The sequence below is a fragment of the Poeciliopsis prolifica genome, unplaced genomic scaffold (genome assembly GCF_027474105.1).
Source record: "Poeciliopsis prolifica strain line A6 unplaced genomic scaffold, Auburn_PproV2 SCAFFOLD020, whole genome shotgun sequence".
NCBI lineage: Eukaryota > Metazoa > Chordata > Actinopteri > Cyprinodontiformes > Poeciliidae > Poeciliopsis > Poeciliopsis prolifica.
Window position 1 is genome coordinate 7,249,422 of NW_026562395.1, and position 13,783 is coordinate 7,263,204.

At 41.6% G+C, this 13,783-nt stretch overlaps 1 protein-coding gene across 2 annotated transcripts in view; it reads right to left on the minus strand.

The window, feature by feature from the left end:
• Positions 1 to 4,768: 4,768 nt before the first annotated feature.
• tnfrsf21 (tumor necrosis factor receptor superfamily, member 21) overlaps positions 4,769 to 13,783 on the minus strand; it is a 38,108-nt gene continuing 29,093 nt past the window's right edge. Inside the window, exons 5-7 of one of the 2 annotated variants that reach the window (XM_055044537.1) lie at positions 12,757 to 12,858; positions 9,413 to 9,674; positions 4,769 to 7,804 (exon numbers count right to left, since the gene is read on the minus strand). In XM_055044537.1, the coding sequence (XP_054900512.1) occupies positions 7,575 to 7,804; positions 9,413 to 9,674; positions 12,757 to 12,858 (594 nt within the window). In that variant the 3' untranslated portion in view covers positions 4,769 to 7,574. The remainder of the gene's footprint in view (positions 7,805 to 9,412; positions 9,675 to 12,756; positions 12,859 to 13,783) is intronic. The other variant, XM_055044538.1, reaches the window with a different exon arrangement.

A 13,783-nucleotide genomic window follows, 5' to 3' on the forward strand; every position in this document is an offset into this window, starting at 1 on the left:
TAGGTTTAGGAGTTCCTCTCTGACATTCACTGCACAAACACAACACTGAAAAGCTCTGGAAGTGTTGCGCTTTCTGTCTGCCTTTAAGCTGCCCTGACAGTCTGTCTGGTGCAGAGCCACTTTAAATCTCTCTGTAATTGTGAAGCTGCTGTTGCAAGAACAGGCCTAACTGTCTGTACAGCCTGGCAGAATTAAAATATTATCCTCTGATCCACACCCAAGACTGTAAATCTGCTTAGACTGTAAAATATCTGTTGCAGGGTTGAGGACAGACGTTTAAAATCAAGTTATTAACAAACACCTGGACAAAGTTCTTCATTTCATCAATGTGAGCGGATGGATTCTGGGCATTTATTGAGGTCAACTGGCTTGTGTCATCAGAAAATCCACACATAAGATTTTTATGTAAGTGACGGGACTTGATGTTTGACGAAATGCGAACATCAAATCATTTCTGAACAACTTAAAAAGCTCCAAGAAAAGAAGAACCAGTACTGAGTTTCTAAATTAACGCAACTAAACCTGTTTAGTTTCATCATCGTGTGGGAATGAGAATGGTTTAAGTCAATGGGTTTCCATCCAGTTTTCTAGAAAAGTCCATTTAGGTTAAGAATACCTTGACAAAAAGAAGATCTAAACGTTTTTTCTGGCTTCCTACCAAAAGCCATATTAATACAGAAACAAGTCCCATGAAAAAAGGTTTTCATCAGTTTCCTGTTTATTCCTTCCATAATTCAAATTTTAAACAGGCACACAAAAATGCGTGTTTATATCATCCATGCCAGAAACATGTTGTCCAAAGTCAGGACTCTGGGGAGTGGTAATCCCAATATTTTCTTTTTTTTTTTTTATTGAATCAGATTCATAGTTATGACTTTTTTTTTCATGTTTCCAAGTCAAATTTTCTTAAATGTGCAGCAACAAAAAATAAACCCCAAAGATGATCCGAGCGCCACAGAACACACACTGCTCCTTAAAATGAGGTCAACTGAGACGACGCGTATCTACCACGAGCCATTTCCTAACAATATTTATTTTCACTTCATGAGATCTCATCCTAGTTTACCGTTTTATTTTTAACAGGCTCAACAACAAGCTTTATTTGCTCATGCCACCCAAACTTTCGCACATCGTCAGTGAAGACATCAATGTCATATCTTTACACTTTTGAATCTTAAAACAGTTGAAATTCCCAAGTCATCCCCATCTTGCTGCATAGATCGGCTCGGTTTGCAGGAGCGTTACAGCTGGAGGTAAATGAATCTGATTTCAAAACCATCTGTGCACTTACGATCTGAGAAAAGTTCACAGAATACACCTGGCAACATGACAAACAAGTGATAGAGAAGAGATAAAGATTCACCTCTGAGAAGCACACACAAAAAAATATATATATAGGTCAGACAGAGTGAAGAAAAGCTTTTCCATAAAAGAACTGAAACGTCGCCTGGGGCAGAAAATAATGGGTCGTCTTACCATAGTCCTCCTGCCGTCAGTGTTAGAGAAACATGCTGAACGCTGGCAAAAGAATGTCAAAGCATTAAAATCCAAGAACCACAGAGGGGAAAAAAGTTTAAAGAAATAAATAACTTTCCTCAACAACTATTAGCCACAAACTGTACAGATACTGACTGAACAGGTTCAATTATTCCACTCAGTCTGATTTTTATCAGGGGAGGTTCTTTTGTGCAACACTGTGGGTAACACAAGACTTAAAATCTGCAAGGTCAGCTATAGTATAATGGATTTATTATATAACCACATTTTCCTTTTTTTTGGTTTACTTTATGGAGGAATATTAACAGAACGGTGGAAGCGATTAGAGGAAACACGAGTTCCAGTCGCCACGCTGTGAAAACCGCTTCATGTTTGCTGAGGTTTATTCAGAAAACATTAGCATCACCCAAATGATGCTAATGTGGGTTAAATCATGTCTATCAAGAGGCAGACGCTGTGTGGGAAAAAAAAAAAAAAAACAGCAACGGTCACTGAACCCCAGCTAGACTTGCTACAGCTGATCACACACCAGATCAGGACGATGTGGATCCATATGTTGTTGTGCTTAGATAGTTCGTCGTAACTTTCAGCAAAAATGAAGTCATAATCTTTGGGAGTGAAGAGAAATGATCAAGAGTCAGCACGCAGCTTCAGTTGTTACAGGTAGAAACCAGAAATCAGGCTGAAATCTTTGTGCAGTGATGAATTCTGACCTGAGCCATCAGAGACGCATAAAGGCGGTTACAAAATCAGCCTTTCATCACCTGCCGAACATTTCTAATGCCACATCAGGCTGTAGAAAAAAATAATCTTACAAAAACAAAGCTTGTGCAGAAACAAAAAGGCTTACTTCAACCTGACCTGCAGGTGTGACTGAATCTCATGCATTTTCAGTTTATTTCTTCATTTAGTAAAATGACTTCGCATCAGCAGCGGTCAAGGCTATCAAAAACCGTTTTCTTGTGTGTCTTGTGGATTTTTCTGTTATAAACGCACACATGAAGTGGACACTAGTGCATCATACAATGCACTATCAACTTCTGGTCATCCACTGCAAGAACAAGAAAATATTTGTAAAATCCAACATGGCAGACGGCCGAAAAATCATGCCGACAAACTCCAGTTTCCACTCACTTGCTGTAAACTGGCACCAGCAGGTTTGGACAAGTTTATTTCCTGTAGAACTTTTTTATTGACATCACACACATTAAGCAACAGAGCAACTGGATTATACAACTTAGTAATTGCTGCTAGTTACGACAGAGAACAAATTCTATTGTCCGTCTGTTTTGTCTTGCATCATGTTTTTCACACTCAAAACAAAATAACTTGTAACACAACATGTATATCCCTCAAACCTGAGACTGTGGTCAGAATAACAGGAGCAGGAAGCAGGGAACCTCTCGTTAGTCATTTGGAAACTAAAAACTCAAGTTGCTTAAAAATAGTTAGCAGTTGTGAATACAGAACACCTCTGTCGTTACGGGAACAATTCATATACTGTCTTTTGTTCTGTGACCTGAAAAAAAAAAAAACTAGTTTGGTAACTTCAACTTGAAACAGTTGAAGGACGTGAACAACTATGACATCACAGCATGTACGAGTGGAAAACTGGATTCTCAGGGGGAAAAGAAGTGACCCTGATGAATCATCAAATTATTCTCACTTATTCCTCAAAGCTCAGTGTCTCACTTCTACAAACAACATGTTCACAAAGTTGTTAAAACTGTCGCTGTGTTCAGAGAGTATAACTTGAGGCAGGTAATCTGTCGTTAAACGCACACTGGAAAAATTTTATCAGTTTTTAAGTTTGTTGTTTGATCAGTAAGATAAATCTCATCAGAAAAACCCCGAAGCCTGGAATGTGTGTGATCAGGACACGGAACCTTTTTTTTTTTTCTATGTCAGAGGGTCAGGGAGGTTGAGCTTCTTATATAACTTGAACATAATAACCATCCTTCAGTTTAAATAAAAATTCAGGATTCTTTCATGTCTTCATCAGGTTGATCATAGAACACCACTCACACAAAGCTGCTTCCTGTTCAGTATTATAAGTAAAACACACAGCAGTGGTATTTTACTTATCACAAAGTCAGTTTGATTTTTAATCCAACTAGAGCCACATCTCCAAATGCAGACATCTTTGGCGCCTCAAAGTGCAAGCCAGAGTCTGGACAGGCATGTTAAAATATTATTTAATTATAGTCCAAAGAACCAACGTACATGAAGTGTTATGAAGAAATGCAGAGCGAGTCCAAAAGGAGAGACGAGGGGAGGGAGCAGCGATGAGAGAGAGGCGGCTGGGAGGTTGAACGCTGGAGCAACGATGGACTGGGACTGATCAGGTGAAAGGTCAGAGGTATGAGGTGGGAGAGCAGGAGGGATGCATTAAAGGGGCAGTATTATGTATCATCAACTTGTTTTTAACCACTACATCATGCCCTAGTGTTAATTCTTTCACCAAAAACATACCTTCTGGTGTTGCTTTGATTCTTTCATGCTGGTTGGACAAGTCTTTTAATCTCCATGGCAATCATTCAGTTGTGCAAAACACCCAGGTGGACTGAGCGCCGCCTCCTCGGAGCTGCAGTTTCCAAGATTTCAATCTTTCACTTCACAGTAACCCCTCAGTCAACTCCTTCAGACTAGCCGGCAGCAATTAGCAAACACTCATGATATGAGCGACGTCTCAGTGAAACGCTGATTAAAATCGTCGTTAAAGGTTTGAGAAAGTGACATGATGATTTCCTGAAGTTTCAGGAAGAGTAAGAGCTTCTCAAATAGACAGTGGCCCAATTTGAATGCACTAAATGACAAAGTCAAAATTTCAATATCTTGGCACGCACACACAATAGAAAACTCTACCTGAACTTAAAAAAAAAAAAAAAGAATAACTATAACGAAACAAGATTTATTGGCTTTAATTGATTGAATTCAGTAATGTCGATATATTATTTTGGTTCCTTTTAATTTTCACAAGCTTTGCTCTGTCCTTCCAACAATCATTTAAAATCTAAAAGGCTCAATTTAGATGTTTTAAACCGTTTCTCTTTTCTATAATTTGGTTCTGCAGTCAGATTCCCAGTTGGCAGAAAGAAATTCTCTCTTAGTAGCCGACCGAATGCCGCAGTGACGAAGGTTAGTTATTCTGCACTATTGTTCATATTTGTGTTAAATTCTGTTCAGATGAGTTAGTGTAAATAACTCCAACACACATTGCAAGACAAACAGAAACATACCACATGTTCAAAACGACAAAACTGCACAAGAATCTGAAAAAAAAATCAGCTTTATTTAGTTAATCTGAAGAGTAAACATACTGGTTACATTTGACTTGCGAATTTGATGTAATCATCTCCTCAGACGCGTCCTCTTCACTTCCACCTGTCATTGTTCCAAAAAAATCCCAAATAGTCCGTTCCACCGCTGTGGCCCCCGCAGCGCAGCGGAGGGCCACTTCACACTTCCTCACCGCCGTCATCCAGTCTGCAGTCCACAGCAGCGCCGCCGTCAGTCACATCAAGCTATCCCAAACCCTAACCCCATCCCTACCCAGCTGTCCTTCTTCCATCATGTCCCAGTTCTCTACTGCCAGGCCAAAAGGCGAGAGTCCACACCACGGAGGTTCTGGCAGAACCCGGACGCTCTGGTTCCGTGATGCGTTGAAGACAGAGGGGCTTATGAGGTTCAAGATGCTCTTGGTGAAAGGAATCGGTAGACTGCACTCTGTTCATTGGTGAGCTCAAGTAACAGATTTCAAGTAGAGTACAGAGTATGCATATGTTACAACCCAGCCAGGGATGGAGGGCTTCCAAAACATACGAATGCCCAGGACAGAGAAACCCACATACTACAATAACTAATAATAGTAAATCAAAGTGAGTATGGAAAACAAAACATAACAAAAAACAAAACAAAGCACGTACAGAAATTACCATTAGTGCATGAGTATTACATTTGAATATCAAGAACATAAAACATCTAGAAAATTGGACTGAGTTATTTCCCTTGATGGCGCCAGGAAGCTCTGAGATGTATCAGGAATGCTTTCTCAGCGCAACATGTGGGGTCAGGGTTCACCAAACGGGCATTTAAGAAATTTTCTCTCCCAGTGAAGTTAAAAACAAAACGGGGAAAAAAAAAGGCATTTCTCCTACTGGCAGGTGAACTAAAATAATGTCTAAGTATTGATATTCTCTGAGCTTTTCAGCATTTTGTCACCTTGCAACCAGAACCTGTGATGCATTTCACTGGGACTTTATGGCCTTTCACTGCATTTGGGGTAACTTTATATTTCACATCTAAAACCTGAAATGGTTCTGCCTGTTGGAAGGAGAGTCTGTCTAAACACCTAATTTGAAGTGGAGCTAGAGATGTTCAACTGGACGAAAGTCTGGACTTTGACTAGGCTATTTATGTATTTCAAGATCCTCAAACATTAGTCCTTGGGGGGAAGGGTAGGGTGCAACAACGTTTTTATGGTGTTTTCACTCCTGATAGTCTGGTAGCCTGGATGTGATTGAGAACCAAAGTTGCAATATTTGTTCAATTGAATGGTATAGCGATAGAGTTTAGTGGTTGGAGGATTTTTGTTTAGTCTTTGATGAAAGACCACCAGACATTTCTCCCACTAGCGCAAGACCCGCATGTTTGTTTTGGTTGTATTTGTCCACAATGCCTTTCACTTGCACCACTTCCTGCTTTTGGAGCGACCTCTGATCCGCTTGGTGGTCACATGTGCATTCCGACCGCACCAGAGTTTACTTAAACCAAACACAGGCCCAAGTTTTTAGATGGACCAGAGTTGATTTTTTGGCCCTCATCACTTTAACTATGCATTCACACCTCCCCCAACGAACTGGACTTTCTAGACAACTGAACAAGAGTACAGTGTACAGTTTTCTCATCGTTAGTTTTGGTATGATGGGTATTTCTAACGAAGACCTCAGATTTACAGGGTCACAGAAGCAACTTTAAGCAACTGATCAGCTTTAACCCTCCGGGTGATAAACCACACAAAGAAAACCTCGTAAAACACACATGTGGTCCAAATGGTCCCATCTCTTAAGACCGCCAGAGATGGTCAAAAAAAATCTGCCCACACATTGCCGGGTCAGAAAATTCAACAAAACAGCACACCACGCTTTTCAAATTTTGATGTTTATCTTCTTACATTCACCTCATAGCAATACCCTACTTTGAGTTTGGCCTTTAATATAAAATCCCATAAAAAGAACATTGGGTTTGTGGTTGAAAAATGATCAAATGTGGAAAAGCCCGAGGTGCTTCATGAGGCACTGCATTCCTTCAGTCTTGAGTCATTTTAATCGATGCATTTGGTGTCAGACTGTTGAAATGATGCTACTGCCTGCTGGTGGTCACAAGCTACTAGCCCCTCAACCCCCCTCAGGATCAGGCAGCAGGAGGGAAACAAAACGAGGAGCTGTGAAAGGGAACACGTTTAGGCACACGACTCAGAAATCAGCCCAATCTGTTTGATTTACTAGAACCTTAATCAAAGAATAATACCAGTGTTGTTTAGAGTTATAGCTTATATACCATTGCCTGTTGTGTTAATAATAAATATGACTTTTACACTGAAATATTAGTAAAGGCAAGAAGAGCCTAAATGATTGGCACAAACAAGAAAAAACACCGGTATTGTCCTTTAAACAAGAAGGCGTTGGCCGTTTCAGATAAATAAAGTGCTACTTGAGTGGAGTCTGTACATAATTCACGCCGTTTGGACTCAACTCTTTAAAACCCAGAAGGCCTTTGAGCCTCACGGTCAGCATCACCGGTGGTCATGTGACGTGGCAAAGCGGATTTTTATACAGAAGGAACGAAGGAGTGATCAGGACTGACCGGATTCATCAGAGAGAGCAGACCAAAGGTAAAGAACCTGCCGGAGTCACGTTACACCAGTGGCCTCATGAGTCCAACTCCACCGGTTTGAAAAAAATCAACTCAAGCTAAATCTCAACTACACCCCATCCCTTTGCCTTTGAACATCTGTGTGCTTCCTTTTTTTTTCTAATTTTTTTAAATCAGTTATTCCCTCTTCCCCGTCCCGTCCACTATAACAGGTCAGGCAGGTGGCTGTAGACAGAGTCCAACAGCGTCTGGCTGGCCTCTTGACTCTTCACTCCGGCGATCTCAAACAGCTGGTCCAGCTTGTCCTCGGCGGTGGGGATCTCCTCAAGGACGTGCAGCTCCTCGGGGTTCAGGATGTGCAGCATGTCGTCGAAGATCGGCTGAAGGTCGCACGGGTCCAGGCGAACCTGCCGGAGAACCGTGTCTTTCTTCTCTGCAGAGGGACACCAGAAGAAGATCGGATTAGATCATTCTGGTGTTGAATGCAATTATCCTTCAACTGAGAACGAACCAAACCTTTCTGTATAAGTCTCACATTCCATTCATAATGTTCTTTATAAGAAATAAAGTTGAGTTGGCGAATCTTACGAAATTTCTGTTGAAACTGCGTGTGTGTGTGTGTGTGTGTGTGTGTGTGTGTGTGTGTGTGCGTGCGTGCGTGCGTGCGTGCGTGCGTGTGTGTGTGTTTTACTAGCAAATTAAGATGAAACGTCCCCAAGATTTAAACTGAGGTTTTGCTGCCCTCCAGTGGAGAGACCTGTATGTTTTTTTTTATTTTACTTAAAAGTCTTTATTGAAATTAATCATGGATATAAATGTGCAACTAAATAAAGCTAGGCAGCTGCACACTATCCTTTGTCATTCTCTTGGTCTACAAAAAGTTTCTTTTTTCTAACTGGTTCTTTTTTGTTCTTCATAAAACTTACACACTGCATCTTTAACCGTGTGAAACATTTTGGGTTCTCCCAATAGTTTCCTGGGATTTTGACCTTCAAACGGAAAGACGCAGAATTCAAATGTCAAAAATAAATAAGAGCAGCTTCAATCTGAACTTGAATCAAAATGTTGAGATGGTTTTCTTCAGTTTGGCTTAAGTGGAGAAGTGTAATATTGGACAACATTGATGTCAATTATCTTTCACACCAGCAACTTTCTGTCCTTGTTCTTTAGCTCTTATAACAATTGGTATGATTTAATGCAATAAAAAACGTCAACAATCTCTCATCGATTGTGGAAACAAATTCATAATAGTGCCGACAACATTCACAATCAGATCAGGTTCCTCGTGAATATACAGATCGTAATGACAAGAACAGACCACACGAGGGCACTCAAACATCTATTTATAACTGGGAGCCATGTTTTCTCACATTTCTTTCAACAGCCGTAACATTACAATAACAATGAAACGACATTAATGAGAGTCTGGATCATTTGTCAAGGACTTGAAGAATCTGAAACAGCTGAGCCCAAATGAAGAATCTGTGCTGCCGACCGTGACACCAGTCCATCTCTGTGACTTTACTTTATGTCTAAACTTTGCATTGTTCAGTGTATTACATTACCTGAGCAGGTTCCACACATGTTCAGAGCAGTGCGTAACCCACTCACCGATGCTTGCGGCGTTTACAACAAAGTCACCCGGTGACACAGTTTCTGTGTCAGAGTGACTCACAGGAGTGACTCCGCAGAGACCGCAGCAGATCTGTTCTGTTATCTGGATACAAGCAGCAGGTGGCGACGAAAACACCAGTCACATTCAGACAGACTCATAAAGTGACACTTTCTTCCTCATTATTCTTTGTCTACTTCCATCGATTACATAAGAGTTACAGATCCTCCTGGACATGTTAAGGACTCTGAACATCGACAGCTTTTTCCTTATTTACAGTGCTGAGTTGTTGTTTTTATCGTCTTCAAATGAACACCAATTATTAGGTTAATAAGAAAGCTTGTCCGGACATTTTCAAACTATATGAGCAAGTAAAGTCAGCTAACACTTCGTTTTGTTGGGGTCTCCGACATGAACTTCACCTCTCACCTTTGGTAATGAAGGAGCCGTTCCTGCTGAGGGCGGAGTCTTTGCTGGACGTGGAGTCGCAGCGAAGGAGCGGTTCCGATTCGTCGGCGAAGAAACCTTTGGTTCGGTCCATGGGTGACTGGACGGGCCCGACGCCGCCGGCTCGGTACGCACTGCTGCTGCCCCCGCTGCTGGCCGTGCTGCCGGGCGACTCCAGCAGCTTGTTGATGGGACTGAGGCTTTGGCTTACATTCACTGTGGTCGTCAGCTGGTTGATGTCAAACTGCATGGAGAGGGGAGACAGGAGGATTTTAACTATCAACCAAACCTCACTGGGTCTAAATAATAGTACTGACGATATTATAAAGAGACATTCATTTCAGGTCATGTTTTAAAAAGGGTTGAAATCGTTCATTTCACAGGTAAAGAAATGAATTCAAAGAGCCTTTGGCTGCTTGTAACCTTGCATCATCAATCTACCCCTCTTTTCTCTCCATTTTTATTCTATCTACAAACTCAAGTTGAAGAGAGTTGGGGTAAACGCCGTCAGCCATTAGGAGGCAGGGCGTCAGACTTCTTCTGCTCTATCTGGTTCATTCCTAATATACCCCATCTCCTCATTTATAAACAGTAACAGATATCTTATGTTTTGATACCAAGCATCATAAATGAAGTTAATTTGTTCATTTCAGTATACATGTTTTAGGTAGCTAGCATGTTGAAAAATGTTTTTGACCAAACTCTGACCACTAGATGGCGGTAGATAACTATGTGTACAATATGAAGCAACAGGCGTTAGTGGTACAGATACTCAAAGCTGCATGATGCTTAGGGACAGTAGATTAAAACAGGATGTATATCAGTTTTGCATGCGAGTTTCTGTGAATAAACATAACTTCTTTTTTATTTTAAACATGGTAAAATCTTCACATAATTCAATTTAAGGTATTTTTGCACACTTCCTATTTCCATGTGTTTAGGTTCTGATTCTTGTTTGAGGCGGTTGATGATGGAGATATGACTTCAGATTAAAAGACGACCACTTTAAACAGTTTCCTGCTGGCAGATGTTATCGGTCAGGTAATAAAGGTTTGTGCTTTGAGATTGCCTAAGAAACCACACGTTAAATATGTAACAACATCAGCATCCCCCAACCAAATTTAAGCAATTTTATTCTTCTTTATGGTACATGGTTCTTTATCTGTAATTCCTCCTCGTTCTTCTATTCTTCCTACTCCTGCGCTTTTGTCTCTGTTTGGTTTTTCCTGTCTTCCCATCCACCCTGTTTTCCCTCTCTTCCCCCATGGTTCTCCCCCACTTCCCTCACTCCCTCCTGTCTCTGTCTTTGGTGTGGTAATGAACCTGTGGTTTGAACCAGTAGCGACTGGTTTGGGGATGAGCTCATGAGAGAGCTTCTTGTTTTTCACTGCGAAGCCCCACTTGGGCTGAAAGGATACACCAGTAGAGGTCATTTCATCCCCAACATAACGAAGAGGACCCAGGACAAAACGGGGTCTTTGCCCCCCATCCCCCTTTTTTTGTTTTCTCAGTTGTTGAATCCAAACCGTTAGAAATGTTTGCTCACAACATAAAACAGGAAAATAATAGCAGCTTTCCTCCTTTGTTCCCCAACATCTGGTTTGCTGTATTTCAACAGAACACACATGCTTTGTTTATCTAGCTAAGGCATATTTACATCTATATGCAGAGTCCGGACAGCGATACCCTGAATGAATACAGTTGGAAGAAATATTTTTCTGACAGCAGCTGCAGGAAGCAGCGGGATCCACAGGGAACCATAAACAGCATCTCCAGGGGACAGGAAATCATGCTAGCATTTGCTAAGCCAATACTTCTGTGACACAGATCTGTCTCTTTTGTAAGCAAATATTTTTGGTTTCTGTTTCACAGTTTGGTTAAGTTGTGCTGAATGACAGCATCTCTGTTTTGGATAAAGTAGGTCGGTCCAATTGATTCACATGTTATTGACTCACTGAAAAAAACAAAAACAAATCGGTGTTATGTTCATGTGAAGAAATGTGTGTTGTAGATTTCTCGGGGTACTCCAGCTTCTGCCCACAGACCAAAAGCAGCGCGTTCCTTGAAACGAATCATTCTGTATGATCCTCATGTGCTAGTGAGCATCCATAGCGGTTTGTAACATGTGATCCTGTGTTGTCCTGTGATGAGCTGACCGCCTGTCCAGGGTTTACCCCACCTAGTGCCTTTCAGCCATAAGCACATTTTTAAGGATTAAAAAGGACAGATTGGCTCTCAAATAAAGCATGCATCAGAAAAAAAGCATCTGGAGATTGGTGAATTCCAAAGTTCTTTGATATTTTGATTCAATTCAAAAATACTATATTTATCATGAAGAAAATATAAGTGTTGTCAAGTATCTTCAATCATCGTCGTTATAGATGGTGATGCTGTGGTTCCTGACCTGAAGAGGCCTCTGACTGAAGTCTGCTGCTGTACGACGGTCACATGCCAACAGCCCAATTTTCAGGTGGCAGGAACGGAAGATGTGGACAGTTCCTGAGTCCAAGAATCCAAGAAACTCACCATTTTTACAAAATCATTGGTCCCATGTTGTTTTGCAATCGCTACATCTTCTTCGTTACAACCATGTGTCAACAACTGACAGAATCATGCCTGGATGATTCACTCAAAACGAAAAATGGAAATATCCCATCCATTTGCTTAAAATTTGCATTGCAACTGGATGGAGACAACGAACAAACTTAACAGAACCAAGTAAGCCGACAAAACGATCTAATTCCAGAAACGCAATAAAGCGCTTTTGAAATAAATGAAGAGCCAGAATTTGTCGAGCCAGAAGGAAGAGAAAAGATGGACTGCATCAGATCTGCCTACCTCTGCAATTATCTGGTCTAACCCCAGAAAAGATGAGTTCGACCACTGAAGGAAAATCAGTCAAAGAGTACATGGCGTTCCCACAAAGGAACCCACAAGTTCTCGAGCTGACGAAGTCATACAGCTGCTTCAAGCACAGATGACTGTGCAGAGCTGTTACCAAATAAGAAAGGGCTCACTTTGAAGGTTTGAACATATAAATCATACTTTGGTGTTGAACCACATTTTGCTCTCAGTGCGCGTTTTGGTGCTTAGTTTTCCAGCAAAATGCTTTTCATGACTGAGTTAATCTGCTTTAATCAACTAGATGAAGTAGCAGATTACAGTTTATGCATAGCGTCAGACCACAGTGCCAAACAACAGAAGCTTTGTCCCCAGTGAAGCATGACGGGCCACCCAGGCAGAGTCTTTTTGCAAATACGTATGTATTCCATCTGAGAGCCTCTGGTAAACCATTGGGAGTCCTGTTTCCTTGCACTGCTACTCACATGCGGTACGTATTGAACTGCAGAGGATGACGAGGCAGAGAAGGGGTCACGGAGAACAAGAAGGGAACGACGGCTCCAGAAAGCTCCGAGGCCTGAGTGTTCCTGTGCATGTGGGCGAGAAAACCACCAGACTGAGTTGCTGACCGTTGCTTTCAGCGCAACGCGAGGGCCTGCTGGGGACAAGACACACACACAACTCCCCAGCACACAGCCTGTTTAGACGTACACACTCTGAGGGACTGCGTCAGCCAGGCTCACTTGGCAGAAGTGGCAGTCTGCAGCAGAATGAAGGGTAGCGGGGAGAGATTCACTTTATCAGATCAAAAGATTAACTTGTCACTCCAAAGTGTTCTTTTTTTGCTTGCTAAGATGCAGACTCGAGTGGAACTGTGTTCAGCTTCTCAACTTTTAGTTTGAATTCGATACAGCCTTCGTTAGTCCACTTTAATCAAACTTCTGGTTAATTTGGGGAGGTGTGAATGCGTAACTGAACCAAAAATGAAACCCTGGTCCCCCTACAAACCTCAGTCTTGATTTGGCTGATGGGCATATGGGAACACCAAGTGGGGACAAGACATTCACCAGAGTGTCTTGAATAGAGACCTCCCCAAAACAGATTACATCGCAGGGCATTCTGGGTAAAGCAACCCCATGTGTCTAGCACCAGTGGGAGAAATGGCTCTAGACTTCTAGACAGGAGAGAAATCAACTGCTAAAATCTGATGACGCTCCATTTTTGTTTGCATCTTGTGAGAAAGAAAGTTGTTCTCAGGATGTTCTTCTGTTTTGTTTCAGTGGTTCTTGATGCAGCGCCTCCACAGGTGAGGAGGTGATCGGGTTTTTCAAAGGGTTTGCCTCGTTTCACACAGTGAAGGCTGAAACTGAACCACAACAGCTGAAAACGGGACAAATGTTGCCATTTTGGTCCCCAATGGAATCATGTCTACCAGACTATGGTAATGTAAAAAGACTACTAATCTACAATATTCTGACTAAGACATTAGTCCTAATTTTTTCTAATCAGTGC